The 15,566-nt window shown below is 41.6% G+C and overlaps 1 protein-coding gene across 1 annotated transcript in view; it reads left to right on the top strand.

Annotated features, from left to right (window-relative positions):
* The window catches only part of LOC306852204 (BAH and coiled-coil domain-containing protein 1-like), a 101,303-nt gene that overhangs the window by 53,706 nt on the left and 32,031 nt on the right, over window positions 1-15,566 (top strand). The window contains exons 3-8 of the mRNA XM_079388887.1: window positions 288-454; window positions 9,214-9,336; window positions 9,420-11,408; window positions 11,972-12,086; window positions 12,235-12,425; window positions 12,613-12,771. Coding sequence (XP_079245013.1) covers window positions 288-454; window positions 9,214-9,336; window positions 9,420-11,408; window positions 11,972-12,086; window positions 12,235-12,425; window positions 12,613-12,771 — 2,744 coding nt within the window. The remainder of the gene's footprint in view (window positions 1-287; window positions 455-9,213; window positions 9,337-9,419; window positions 11,409-11,971; window positions 12,087-12,234; window positions 12,426-12,612; window positions 12,772-15,566) is intronic.

Genomic DNA, 15,566 nt, shown 5'->3' with positions numbered 1-15,566 from the left:
CTCATTCCCCCACTTTCTGTATCTCTCTGTCTCTCTCTCTCATTAACTTTTATTCTTGATAATTCGTTTAGTCTTTCCCCACAATTGCACTCTATTTCTGTCTAATTTAGTTAGAACGATTATTTTAGGCTGAATGTTTGAATTTGGTACATTTATCAAATCTTCATGTATTGTCTCTTTATAATGGCTGCACTTTAATTCTGGAGGACCACTTTATAATTTTCAATAATTCATTTTGAGAATTGATCTGATTTTGTACCATTTTTTAATTTTTCTCCTGCAGGCAGTGGACTGATAGGGAACTCTTCAGCCTCCTTCATGGGAACGTTTCTGGCCAGCAGTCTGGGCTCTCCACCCTCCCACCCCAGCGGACCCCCATCATCCCCCTCTTCTCCACCCTATCGCTCTGGACCTCACTCCACGTCACAGATCTGGTTCCCACACTCACATGAAGGTGATCTATCTATCCTTCTATCTGTCATTCTATTAATTCTATACGTATATAGTTCTAAGTATTATTCTATCTATCCTATATATTATGTCTATCTATCTGTTATGTCTATTGTTCTGTCTATCTATCAGTCTATCATTCTATCTGTCTATCTGCAATCTATTGTTCTTTATCTATCTATCTATCTGTCTATCTGTCTATCTGTCTATCTGTCTGTCTGTCTGTCTGTCTGTCTGTCTGTCTGTCGTTTTCTCTATTGTTCTGTCTGTGATATTGGTACAAATTCCCAGCTTGCTTTCTAATACAGACAAAAGCACAATTTACAGTATGTTTGAGAGTCAGTGTGCTGTGCTATATTAGAGTGCAGGCTCCTTCATTTCTGTTTTTTTATGTATATGAGCTTGAACGTGTTTTCCCCTTGCAAGCACTCAGTCCACGTATAATTTAATTTAGACTGTCCATAATGCGCAATATGTTCTTCTGAATGGATATAGCTCTTTATATAAATGTTTATGCCTTAAGGGTGTGCGTGAGCATAGCGTGTATTTGTGTTAACTTGCGCACATGGCTGTTCTTTTTAAATAGTATGCACAGCTGAGCACTTGCTATTGGTATTTTCACAGATCCTTGTACAACCGCATACAAGTGTATGTGTGTGTGTATCGGTGCGGGTTAACTGCTCTGTATCTGCGGAGCTCTTGGCAGCTGGCAGAATGGAACAGTAATTGTGGTTGGCAGCGAACACAGTGGTGTTACTGCTGGCACCCAGCGCTACTGTAACTGAATGACTGAACAAATCTGCGCGTGTGAGACAGAACGAGAGAGTTAGAGGGAGAGAAAAAAAAAATATGGCGCCGTAGCCGACCTAGCACTTATTCTGCTGTGCACGGAGCTTTATATAAACCATCAATAACCTTACAACAATAACAATAATCATAACTATAATGATGATGCTTCTGATTACCACCATAAAAATAATAATAATAAAACTAATAACAATAATATTAATAACAGAATGTGTCTATAATGATGCAAACGGCCCCATCGTGATAAGAGCTCATTATCTGAATCAGTCTTTAATTGTGCTTAGCCCCTCGAAACAGCTGATTGGATGGCTCTGTTTCCCCCCCAGCCGTGTCCCTGCGCTCCCTCCTTCATTTGCATAAAAAGTATGTCATCAAAACGAGCCATGCAATTACCCCAGCCCTGTTCCCCTGGAGACGGTCCAGCTACAGATGATGTGACGCCCCACCTGACCCATTAGGCCAGGGGGGTGAAAGGGGGAGGACAGGAGAGAAAAGCGTTAGTTGATTGGATGCAGCGGGATCTCCTGTGTGGTCCGGGAAATTGTTAATTAATATTCATTAACTTTATGAGGATGGTGCTGTAATGTCTGTCGGCAATTTAGTAAATTACCTTAAAAGAAATTTTTTTTAAAATAAAGGCGATGAAATGCATTTTTGAGCATCATTGTGATGGGATTTTATGGGGAAGTTGGGCTAAGGTCGTCTGGTCACCTGACTGCCAAGAGACATTTCAATGAGGCTCAACATTAGAGGCTCACTATTTTTGGGGGTTGATGTGGGGTTTCCTCAGCCAGTCCCAGGGGTCTCGTGACCCTTACGGTTAAACCCAACAGCAACGGTCTGCTTCCTGCTCAGACAACTGACACTCACACAGGGGGTGTGCATCTGTGTGGGTACGTGAATGCGGTTTTAACTGAGAGATGCTGAGGGTTAGATGCATCACCACAGGGAGGTGCTGGCTTCCGGACTCTGCTAAGTGTGTGTGTGTGTGTGTGTGTGTGTGTCCTCTCTGCCTTTTGGCCCCTCGGCTCCTCTTTTGGCTATGAACAGTTTGTGGTCAGGCACCGGTTTTTAATGCCTCCTTTATCTCCCCCGGTCAGGTGTGTGTTTGTGTGTATGTGAATGTGTATCTGAGAAAATTTGTGTTTGTATTCATATCATAAAAATAAGCCAACAATGAGATATGCTGGCTCAACCTGACTGATAACCAGATAACCAGATAACTAAACGCCCAACCGCCCCATGGCAGACAGATCAGCCAAAGGTGTGTGTTTTCCAAACAGAAAACACAGGATATGGAGTGGACCGTTATACTCAAAATATTCAAAACGTGCTTTTTTTTCCCTCGCATGGAACACAATTAGAGTCATTTACAATACATTTTCTAAGTATATGTTTTAACTTTCAAACTCCAGACTCCATAAAAGTGGTTGACGTCTTATGGCAAATAGACTGAAATTTAAGTCGTTACACAATGATAATCTTCCCCTTTTAGTGTTGTGGAAGTAGTGACAAATCTATTTTCCCATATTTTGACATACATCCAAGTGTAATGGAAAAAATGTAGGGCAGAGACTTGCTTCTGTCAATTGGTTGGATGACAGTTAAGATATTATAATTAACATTTTTGAGGTGAAAAAAGAAACACATGCATGGATAAATCATTCACAATTAGATAAATAATATGTATTTTCATTTTCTTTTTATGCCATTTTTGAGTGCTGTGACTGAATCAAATCAGTGAGTTGAATTCGAGAGCCGAATCCAGTTTCCTTGTCATCGAATCATTTCATAAAGAGATTTTTTTTCTCATTTTACAAACTAAATAATGCAATTCAAAGATCTGACTTGAAAGAACGATTTATTTGCATTCTGTCTGTCATGAACTCTCAAGATTTTCAGTGATTAATGACTTAATTTTTGGTTTTATTTACACTCAAAGCTATCGTATGATTTGAAAAGATATAGAATACAGCCCAGGAATTATATGAATCACTTCTATGATAATTTCATGGTGCTTTTTGTGATTTTTGTAACTTGACAGCCCCATTTACATTCATTATACTGAAAATAGTGGCCAGGATATTGTTAAAACAATCTTCTTTTAGGTTCCGTGGAAGAAAGACACTCATACAGGTTTAGGTTTCATACAGGTCATGACACGAGGATGAGTAAATTTTGGGGGTGAGTTGTCCCTTTAATTCTAAGCATGTTTGTCAGAGTGAATTTTTTAAAATAGTGCTATGTTTAACCTTTCCATAAATGCTTTCCTGTAAAACTAAAGTGAGGCTGTCTGTGTACACAGATCACTATCAAGTTAAAGTAACCTGGACACCTGTTTTCCCATCTGTGTGAGCCCTCTGAGAAACATCAGGTTGTGATTGTGCCTGACCAGAGGATGCTTGTGTTTATTCTATCCCTCGTTTTTTCACGCACACACTCGCACACAATTGTGCCCTCTAAATCCTCTAAACAAGTGTTGTGAGAGGCATTAACTGCACAGCTGAGTGCTTCGCTGGGTGTTAATGTAAAACGCCTGAAGCAGGTAGAAGTGAAGTCGGAACAGCAAAAGCTCTAAGATTTTATATTTTGAGTGCGTGTAAGGGTGTTAGGTAGGTCTGCGCAGTACGTTTGTGTGAGAGAGAAAAGGAGAGCGAGGGAGTTGGCTCAAAGCAACAGAGAGGGGATCACCTTTGAAGTCCCAGCTGGTGGAGGAAGCCAGGCTTGGCTTGGCACGTTGCATGCAGTGACTTTGAATATGTGTGTGTGTGTGTGTGTGTGTGTGTTTAGCCTGGGAAAAGACATGGAGACAGTTTGTATATTTCATAATAAATGAGAGTGTAAGAGGAAAATAATTGGTTACAGTAGCTCATGTACACCCGCTCAAATATATGTTCTCACACACACACACACACTCTGTCCAAATGATTGTTTTTAAGGACTGAATCCAGGAAGCCCCAATCGGCATGCTGCCAGCTGGCCAAACTCCAGTGTCGGGCGCCCAGCCAACACACAGATCTGCCACCCGAGACTCTCTCTCTCTTTTTTCATACACATACTCTCTTTCTGTTTCATTGTCCATCTTTCTTTTATCTCTCACTCATTCAATACCTGAGTTCTTTCTCCTTGATGTGCTGAACCACTCTTCCTCTACATTAATGTTTTTTTCTGTTCCTTTCTTTTTTCCACTTTATCCACTCTTCCCTTTTAAAACTTTTTTCCCATCATTTGTTGCTTTGAGGTTGTAACATCTTCACTTACTATTGATTATCAATAGCCCATCATCTCTCATGTTCTCTCCATCTTCTTTTCTTTAATTCTTTTACTTTCCTCATATATATATATATATATATATATATATATATATATATATATATATATATATATATATATATATATATATATATATATATTCTTATAGCAGCAAATCAGCATATCAAAATTATTTCTCAAGGAATAATGTTAATGTCTGCTGCAAATTCAGCTTTGCCATCCCAGGAATAAAATACATTTTAGAATACATGAAAATAGGATACAGTTATAATATTCTGAAATAGAAAACAGTGAGCAAGTTTTTTAAATGCCTTAAGTTAAAAATCAGTTCAGCTGCATGTTATCTCAGTCAGTTGTTGTCCATCTAGATTTTTTATTATGTGAATGATTCTTTAGTTTAATGAACTTTATAACTTACTAAAGAGAATTGTTTATATTAATTATAATTATTATGTAACAATAAATGTAATTACTAATTAAAAATCTGCATATTTTATTGTATTTCTGTTCTTGCCATTTTATTAAAGCAGTAATGTACCTGAGGCTGTACGTTACAGTGGTTTTACCACAGATTTGGAAGAGAAGCGACCTTGTGTGGCATATTGCATCTTATTTCCCAGCAACCACAGTGGCCGCATTCTGCAGCCATTGATTCAGCACATCTCGCAATTAACAGAGCTGACAAGATCCCCTCCTCTCCTCCTCCTCTTCCCCTCTCTGTTCTGCTCTGTTCTGCTCTCTCCTCCCTCCGTCTGCCTGCTTCGTTCTGCTGCTTCGCTTCAATTAGAGGGTTAGATGGGCACTTTTGAGTCAGCCCCGTTTCCTTTTCATATTGTACTCCTTTCTTTCTCTTAATATCAGTTTCATAGACAAAATATGTATTGCAAAAATGTTTGTGGTGCAGTGTTAACATATAAAAGTAAAGAGAATAAAAAAAACACTTTTATTAAACAATTATTAGGGTAAGCAAGGAATCAATACAACAAATATTAAATATCTATAAAATGGAGAAAGGTGTTGTAATAACTGTATCAGAGACATGCATCTTTCTCATAGTCTCTCACTCCTTTTTCTTTGTCCACAAGCTTTGTTCACATATATATGATTAGAGAGGTGTGTGTGTCTCCATTGTCCTCTTCCAGCAGGTCGCACGACATGCTTTGGGTTTTGTACTTTACATGGATGGTGAATTTTTCATGCACATGACAGGCTGTAATCTGATGCACTTTATTGTGCCTTAGATGTAAAGGTATATGACTGTGTCATGGGTGCCGGTAGAGCTGGAATTGAGTTACACTTTGAGCGAATCTTTGACTAGATTGACTAGTAATTAGCAAATCTTATTTTATTTTATTACTGGTACTTTTTCATTAGTGATTTATTTCTATTAAACAGTCATGGCAATAATATATTTTAAAATAAAAAGAGAAATTAGAAGGATTTTAGAGAGAAAGGGGAGGTAGGTGAGGTATGGAGTGGCAGCGAATAATTATTAATAATTTCTCATAGATTAAAGAGAATATGACCTCCTTAAAACAAACATTGGCGTTCAGCTCACCAGTGTTAATGTCTGTATGTATATGATTGAATGGGTAGTTCTGTGTGGCTCCATTCCTCCTCTTTCCCTCTCTTTCTCACACACACACAACCACAGATCCTTTTTAACTTTGTTTGGGATACTGTCCAACACTCCCCACCTGTACTTTTCAGTGCTTCTCAGTCTTACAGAACAAAAACAGTGTCTTGGCTTCTGAGACGAATCTCAGTTTCATCTGGCACACTGAGCTCCTGTGGCTCCATCATTCTTCATTTAGATGAATACAGTTTTCATTCAGACTGGGGAGCTGTAGTTTACAATAAGTGTGTTTGATTAGTTATGTGTGTGTGTCTCGTTCCTCTAGCCTGTAATGGTCTGTGCTGGACTGCGTTTATTGCTCATCATTAGAGTGTGATTGCTTTCAGACTGCCGTGCCGCTCTGCTCTAATTGTTGCCATTTAAATTAATTGTTGAAGGGAGGGATTGTGGTGATTGTTGCCTCCTCTTCTTTTCTCTCCTCTGATCTGACCTCAACTGTGGTGGTCTGGTCTCGTTGGGTCTGTTCAGTTCTCATCTCCTTTTTGTCTCCTTTATAAGACTGCATATACCATTAAAAAGTTTGGGCTCAGTAAGGAAATGAACAGTTTTATAAAACAACAATGCATTAAATTACTTAAAGAATGACATTAAAGACTTTTATATTGTACATTGTACAATGCTATTCTATTGAAGTTTCTATTTATACTGAAAAATCAGTTTCCACAAAAATATTAGGTAGCTGTTTTCAACATTAACAATAATTAAAAAAAAAATAGCTTGAGCACCAATAAACATATTTGAATGATTTCTGAAGGATAATGTGACACTGAAGAGCGGAGAAATGGTTGCTGAAAATTCAGCTTTGCCATTACAGGAATGAATTATATTTTATAATATATTAAAATAGAAAACATGCATTTTAAATTGTGCTAAGATTTCACAATATTACTGTTTTTACTGTATTATTATCAATTAAATTCAGTCTTGTTCTTTTTTCAAAAATATAAAAAAAAATAATATCGACCTCAAATGTTTGAACATTTATGCAAGATATGGCAAAACATATATGCACTCAATGACACACACACATTTACAAATGTGCTAACCGTCCCTCGTCTTAGTGCATGTTCACAGTTAATGTGTGCATCTCTCTGTATCTCCACATGCTGCAGGAGCTTGTGTATGCGCACTGCATATGTGTGTCGATAAAATTGAAATTCTGTGGCTGTAGGAAACAGGTGCAGCCAGAAGGCCTGATAGTACACATCTGGACTCCCCTGTGATGTCACTGTCAGCAGGACGCTCCACTGGTGTCAATTAGTAAGAGAGGCAGGAGAGGGGGAGATCTCCTTCCCTCCTCCTTTGTCTCTCAATCGCTCTCTCTCTTTCAGACACACTCACACATGTACCTACAGACACTTACGGTCTGTCTCTCTCATAATCTGCCCCTCAAAATAATATGCTTCGTCTCTATCACACTCACACTCCCTCGTTCACATCTCTCGTTCTCACTTTTACCCTCTTGCTCGTTATTGATATATGTGTTATACAAAGGTTTAATTCATGCCCTGAATATCTGTCACTGTAATGAAGTTCTTAATAAACGTTCAGGGGGTGTGCTTTCATCAGTTTCACCAACCACAAAATGGTCAGTCAAGGCATACAGCATAGCCAAGCCATTTAATTTTAATGGTGAAATTTTGGTCCGTATTTACAGTCATTTTCATTTTTTGGCTGATAACCCATAACCACTTAAATTATGTAGAAATAAATGACAAAAAAACAACTAAAATCTAGTATTTAAAATGATGCAATGATAATGGATATTGAAAAATTTATATTTAACAATTTAATAGTGCTATTAAATTATTTGTGTTTGTAAAGATTACGTTTTGAGTGTTAGATGACAATGGTAATCTAAAGGGAAATGAGCATGCACAATTAAATATCCAATATTGACTGTTACCAATAAAACATTTCTAATATTAGATGGTGATTGATTTGGTACCAATGTATTATGCATTAATTCATCCATCTGTCTTCTTCCAAAGTTCTCTTGTGTCAGGACAGACAGGGTCATGACAGTGTGTATGCTTTGTAGGCTATGGGACAATGGCTCCGTGGAATGCTAAGGATGAGCATTATGGACTGCTGTTTACTTTGGCCCCAGACCGTTAAACTTTTAACTGCATCCAATTAAACTGTGTGCAAGGACAGGGTGTTTCAAACAAATACGTGCACAAACACAGGAAAACACACTCAAAAAGGCACCGTTATACTCTACCCTTACACGGACTTCCATTTCACTGACAGACAGAAACACACACTCACACACACACACACACACACACACACACCACAGATGGCTATAATAGGTCTGTGTTGTGGGCGGCTAAAGCGCATGACCCTTGTGTGCCTGGCCATTGACCTCTGCTGCTTTGTGGTTGGGTTTCAGCCATGTGCTTAGTTTACACATAAATACACCCTAGTGTAGCCTTCACTATCTCAGGACACAGTGCAGTGTCCTTGAAGATGCAGAGTCAAACTGAGCGGCCATTTACCTCCCTCTGAACCAGTGGGATGTGCATGCACAGCTGTTAAAAGAGCATCTTTTATCTATTACTGTTTGTCTATGTATGTCTCTGTCTTATATATATATATATATATATATATATATATATATATATATATATATAATATATACATATGTATATATATTTATATATATGTATATATATATATATATATATATATATATATATATATATATATATATGTTTACAACTGCTTGGGAAATAATATCTCTCTATCTTTTAGTATACAATAATGTGTGTGATGTTTGCTTTAGCAAGAGCAACTAAAATGTATTTTAAAGGCTGTAATTGTAAACAGAAGTTCTAAAAGCTCTTGTTTAGTTGAACTACTCATAAATGTCGAGTAAAGAACTGAACTTGTTTGTGCAGGGGTTTCTGGGAAAGGTTGTACTGTGCTGTAGGGCTTCATGAACCTGCGTCCAGCCACAGCAAAAGGCCAAAACTGTCACTCTCTTTTGTTACATTTGTTTATCCTGACAATGTTCTCTCCCCTCTTTCCTTTCTCTCTCTCAGCCCCAGGGTATCCCCGCTTTTCAGGGAGTCTAGCCCCCACCTTCCTGCCCATGAGCCCCCTGGATCACCATGGCAACAGCAGCGTACTCTATGGACAGCACCGCTTCTATGACTCTCAGAAAGGTGAGTGAGGTTCCATTTCCTCTGTCAATCAACAGTAAACAGACTGTGCAAAAGTATTGGTCTACATTTTTTTCTTTCCTAAGATTTCTATCTCCGAAGCCTCCCGTCGCAGCCCCACCTTCTCTCCACAAATCACAGCCTCCCACCACTATCCAGGACTGCCCCTGCCCATCCGCTGGACTCCTGCAGTCGTGAGAGGGAGCCTGGGAGCACAGCTTCCCAAAAGAGCTCCAAAGAGACGGGTGTAGTGGAGCGAAGAGTAGCACCCGGAGGAAAAGAAAAAGAAAAGAGTAAACAAGAGTCCAAGCAGGATCGGCAATATCACGGCCCTCCCACCCTTCACCACCAGCACCAGCACCACCCTCAAGGCCTAGAAGAGGACTTCCAGCACAAAGACGACCCTAAGCACCTTAGCTCCTGCCTGCTTAGCACCAAGACCCAGAATGGCTCTGATCCAGGGGCCACCACCAGGGGCTCCCTGCCCAGTTGTGTGGGGCCAGGGGCCTCTGGTCTGGGGACTGGCCGGCAGACAAGCGGAGATGGTCACTGTTGCAAGGAGGGGATCAGTGGAGAGATGCGAATTAGCGAGCCACCCTCAGACTGTCTTCGCCACAGTGCCATGCTGGGACATGCCCACCCAGTGCCCTACTCCATACCCCCTCCCCTGGGCCTAGGCTCTGCCATGGGAGGATCCTGGCTGCACCCGAGTCATCCACACCATCACCATCCTCATCATCCCCACCCTGATCTCTTCTGCCCACCACCCCCTGCTCCACTAACCATGCCCACTGCTCAGGAAAAGAGCCTTGGCAGGGACTCTGAGGTGACGGGGCCTACCTTTGTGCCCTCTGTGGGGCCACAGGGAGACAAAACCAGTGGACCGTTCCAGCTGGGGAACCCTCACTGTCGAGGTGTGGGAGGTGGGATGGTCGCGGTTGGGGGCAGCACGGGGAAAGAAACAAAAACTCCTGAAAGGAGTAGCAGTGGAAGTCGAGCAGCTAGCCTACTGCCTCCTCCGAGTAGCTGCCAAAGAAAATCTTCCCAGCAGCAACACACATATGGCAAAACAGACAAGAGCCCAGACTGGCCCCCGGGCCCCCATTCACGCACAAACGAGGTTCAGCACAGTCAGAATCAGCATCCCCACTCGGCTCGTTCTTGTAGCTTGGACGGCAGTGAGGAATCTGATGCCTTCCGTCCCTCTCTGCCACAAGGGACAAAGGGTGGGCACCAAGCTAAGAGTAGCATTTATGCCAGCACTCCACCTTTCCGGGACTGTTCCCACTCAAGTCCATCGAACAGGGCGTCGTCCGAAGGTAAAGGTGCAACAGATGTTGAGTGTACTCTTCAGACGAACAGTCAGAGAGTTGCACGGATACGTCATCAGCAGCACAGCAACAGGGCTAGCACTGGTGGACAGGGTCCAGAGTTGGAGCCTGGCAATGGCACACAAGACAAGAGGAAGATGGACATGGAATCGACATCACAGGGATACAGCGGGCATCAGACCGGCACTCATCCCTCCTGGGAGGTGCGAGGACACCCGGCTCGACCGGATGAAGAACCGCACAAGGCTTACAATTCTCTGGGTGCGTCTTCCCAGACTTCACATGGGGACCAAGGGCCTCTTCCCCCTTTAACTGCCCCACAGGAGGCCACACTGGGCCCCCAGGGACCTGAAAGCAATGCCATGAGGAGTTTGATGAAGTATAGCAGCCAGCAACCACTGCTGTTCTCTCAGAAGAGCCCGTTTGGTGGCCTGGGCTGCCTCAAGCAGGGGGCAGTTACTGGGGAGAGGAACGAGAGAAATGACAAAAGTGGAAGCGGTTCGAGCTGTGCTCTGCAGGAGGCAAAGCAGACCCTGCCCCCCAGGAGAACCTCTTCATCTGGGGAGAATGAGCGCTCGGAGCGAGCAGGCAAGGACTCAGGGGAAGCTCAGGGGGAGGGAGAGGTGCGACAGCCCCCTGTAGGGATAGCGGTGGCCGTTGCCAGGCAGAGAGAGCCCCTGTGCCGCCTGCCAGACGGGCATCCCACCCACAGCCACTATAGCAGAGTGATGCCCAGCATGAAGGGTAAGCGACTCTCAACGGGAGGTCTGGTGTTTGTGTGTGTGTGTGTGTGTGTACAAGTGTGTGTTCTAACCAGCTATATATACATTTTCAGTTTATTGGATATACTTGATTAACTTTTGGAAGCTTCATAGAAAAACAAGATTGTGATTAAGAGAATGGTCAGAAACAAGACATTTTTGGTTGTTAATCCAAATTATTTGTCATCCCTTGACGAAGCATAATCTTGCCAAATTGGGTATTTTAGGTGTTACTGTGACTGCCAAATTGCTTTTATACACTTATAGCAATCTGTTTAAGCGCTGAGTTGCTATCGCCCAGTTGCAACACCTTATCTGCGTCTGATATCTGAAAATGCTACTTTTTCAGGTAGTATACAGAGCTAGAATGACAGCAAGGCATGTCTGAATCTAATAAATGTATCTTACTGTACCTTTGAAATCCCGCTATCCTATAAGTGTGATTTAGCATTTGATTGAGAAGAATATGCACCAGTGAAATGAGCAAATAAATGAGTAGATCATTGGTGGGTTTCTAGATAGTGGTGCTGAACTGTTCTGTGTTAGGTGTTGGACGCCCAATGTACCCGCTGGAGCGGGAGATGGATGAAGACATGAAAAGAGTCTGCGAGGAACAGCTTGGACTGCCTCCATACAACAGAGAGCGAGAACTCCTCCTCAGGTACGACTATTAGTCAAATTGATGTTTCCAATTGAATTTCTGTATCAGTCATATGTAAACAAAGACCAACTTGAAGAGTTAGCAGGCTGCACTGTAGTTGTAATTCCTTGGAGAGTAACATTGTGCCATTTTGATGACTTCTCCTCAGGGAAAACAAAGACAGAGTTGACTTTGCCAGGATCCACCCCTCCAGTAGTTGCCATGGAGATTTGACCTCACACCTTATTGTGCCAGGCGGTAGCCAATTAGGCACTGAGCCATCTGCTCACGCCCACCCCGCCCATCATCACTGGATGCCTCAGACAGGAAGTCCCTCCCTCTGGATGGGACACTCTTATGGTAAGCAAATGCCATCTGTTTTTGCCATTTTGATGATATTAGATTGCAATATACTTCACGGTCTTGTTGAATTTCTGCATTTGTTGGTTAATTAGTTTTACCCTACTAAATAATCAATGAATTGCCCATTATTGAAACATAAGCTGAAATCTTTCATCTTTAAGCAGCTTTCCATGTCTCTGTTCAGGTCTCAGTCATGCAGCATTGCACCAGAACTTGACCACTGGCTTCTGCACAGCCATGCCCAGCCCCTTGCAACCAGTCTTGCCCCTGCCTCAGGACCCCTCCGCCGCCCTGGTGGTATTGCCTACCGAGCCAGCAGCCCACCCTGCCACCCATCACCTTGGTACATTGCCCAACATTACTGGTATTTTATTCGGTTGTTGTAGCAACATTGTTAATATGTTAGGGTATGGAGGAGAATGGAGGTTATTCAGCTCCACGTATTCAAAGACATATTCATGCCATCCAAATTATGAAATTAATTTTCATGATTTGTTTCACTCTGAAATATTTTTTTAATTGTTTGATGCAGTCAAACACAAAAGATGATTTTTGAAGAATATTCACCAAGACCAAGACCCCCCCACACAATAAAATGATCAATTAATAGAGATTTAATGTTTGGGAGAACTTTTCCTTTTAAAGCCAGGCAGCAATTTAATCCATGGTCATTCTGTCCACTTGTTCTGTTCTGGAATTCAACACTGAATTCCCTTCCCCTTGGGTCTAAAGTCCCTTCCCCCTCTGTACGGTTCCATCTCATCCCCTTCTGCCCCTGTATCATTCTGTAATCATTATTGTGAAACGCTTCACTAAGCCAAGCAGGCATTTACAGCACATTGTAGTATGGACTTAATGGGAACAGTTTCACAAGCGGCCCTAATGCACACTCTGAATGCGCAAAGTGGAATTATTCGAACTGTTTAAACAAATTATCATTTCAAGTAGATAGCTTGCGTATTTGACTTTGAGTGTGTGTGGGGGGAGGGGGGCCTATGCATAGATAAGCGTGTGCGAGCGAGAGAAATGGAGATCTAAAGTCACTGTGTGGGTGTACGTTTCAGGGTCTGTTGGTTTAGATTAAATTTGTATGAATGTGTAAGTGCTCGCACAGAAGGCAGAATTGGCCCAGGTAGGTTTTTAGGAGTTTGTCTCCTTTGCGTCAATGTGTGGAACCTGAGGAGGGGAGGGGCACAGGGAACAATAACAATAAAGGGATCAAACTGTTTTGTTTTCTTTTGTTCGTTTTACACAGTGGCATCATGGCATTTTTCTTGCTTTTGATTTGCTGTACGGTAAGGACGGACAATATATTGCCACAATATATCTGTTGTTGGTCGATATTATGGATTTATTGGTATTGGTCTATATCATATTTAATAGTGCATACTTGTTTCTTTTATCTTTTACATTTAGATTACCTTTACAGTCATCTAATGTTCACTTAAAATTAATATTTAAAAGCACTAATAATTTAATAATACTGTTAAATGTAATCTTTAACAAATCTCAGAATGAATATACATTTTTCATGTTGTATACTATAGTGCTTAAATACCTAAATTCACTTGTTACAGTTAAAACAGTTGATTTTCTTGTTTTTTATTAATTTAGACAAAATTGTATATAATTTTATTTATTGGTTAATAGACATAATGTGACAATAATTATTTGCTTATGAGTTTCAAACAGAATTTGATTAACAATGCATTAACTCTACCTGAAGTCCGAGTGGCCTAGATGATGCTAGCCAAAACGAAAAGTCATTTTAGTAGTTATGGTGGTTACTTTTTTTTTTTTTTTTTTTTTGTGGTTAGTAGTTACTGTAGTTAAATTTTTCAAAAAGATTATATAGGCAAATGTATTTTATTTTGGAATAAGTTATTATGCTCTTTTAAACCCAAAGAATGTTTATGATCAGCTTGTGCCAGCAGGTCGTGTCATTCTTTGATGCACCATGCCATCTGAGCAAGTTTGGATGTGGTATTCTTAGCATCTCTTTAATGGTTTTAAACTGTATTGCACTGTGCCTTGTCATGCCATGCTGTGCTCGGTTGTGCCATGGTGTCTGCACAGTTCTGGCATTGTGCTTTGATTTGTTGTGCATCTCTGAATGTCTTTCCACCCTATTATACTGTGCCTTGCTGTGCGGCGCATCATCACATGGCTTTTTGCAGTATTGTGCTGTGCTCTGCTGTCCTGTGCTGTGCGCCTCTGTTCGGCATTCCTCCTCCTCACACTGGCTGTGAAATTTAATTAGCTCTCTGCTCCTTAGCGTCACACTCCCCTTTCCGCAACAAAGAAGGGAAGTGCATCCATTGGATCCCTCCCTAGGGAAACATAACCCTGTCCCAGTAATCTTTCCCAAACAAAGGTCCTTGCCATACATCAGGGAAGGAGGGGTGGAGAATATGCAGCATTCAAAACCGAATGGCTCAAAGAAAAACATATTGTGTTGAAATTTCTGTGGGCTGAGGCTCAAGGCTGAGACTAAGTGCTTTGCACAGCTGCGCTTCATCCCTCTGCACTCTCTCTCTCCCTCTCTCCCCCTTCCTCTATCCTTCCTATCTGATCAGCTCGTTTCAGAAATGACCGACTCCTTTCAAATATCCTGCTCGCTTAGTGATTAAACGGCACAAAAGTGCATCTGTGAGATGCCTTGTCACACATAGGCAGGAATTTCAGTTTATCTAATTAAAGGGATAGTTCACAAGTTCTGGCATCATTTAAACATGCTCACGTCATTCCAAAAAACAGATGACAAATAGGAACTGGCTTTTTTAAGTTAGAGCTTGCCATTTTTGCATGCAGTATGCATCAGACGGCCAGTGGGCGCTGCCATGTGAGGCTGAAACAACGGGTGACCTTAACGCTTCCATGTCTATCTCCCCTCCTCAAAAGTTTGTCTCTGGGTATAACATCTGTGCTCCTTTTTAAAGCCAACACCCATCACCTAACCCTTAATACAGGCATAATAACTCAAGCCCAGCTCTTGTGAATGAGTGAGCCATTTGGGAGTAGACCCTTCTTGCCCGCTCTCAGCAGGCTGTCAGGAAGGTCTTGTCAGAGGAGCCACATTCATGTGACAGTTTGAGACAGCAGCGCTGAATCGTCTTGACTGGTACTGCAGCGTGCGCG

The sequence above is a fragment of the Barbus barbus genome (genome assembly GCF_936440315.1).
Source record: "Barbus barbus genome assembly, chromosome: 32".
Lineage (NCBI taxonomy): Eukaryota > Metazoa > Chordata > Actinopteri > Cypriniformes > Cyprinidae > Barbus > Barbus barbus.
Note: the sequence above shows the minus strand (reverse complement) of the source record. Positions and strands in the feature narration are given on the sequence as shown.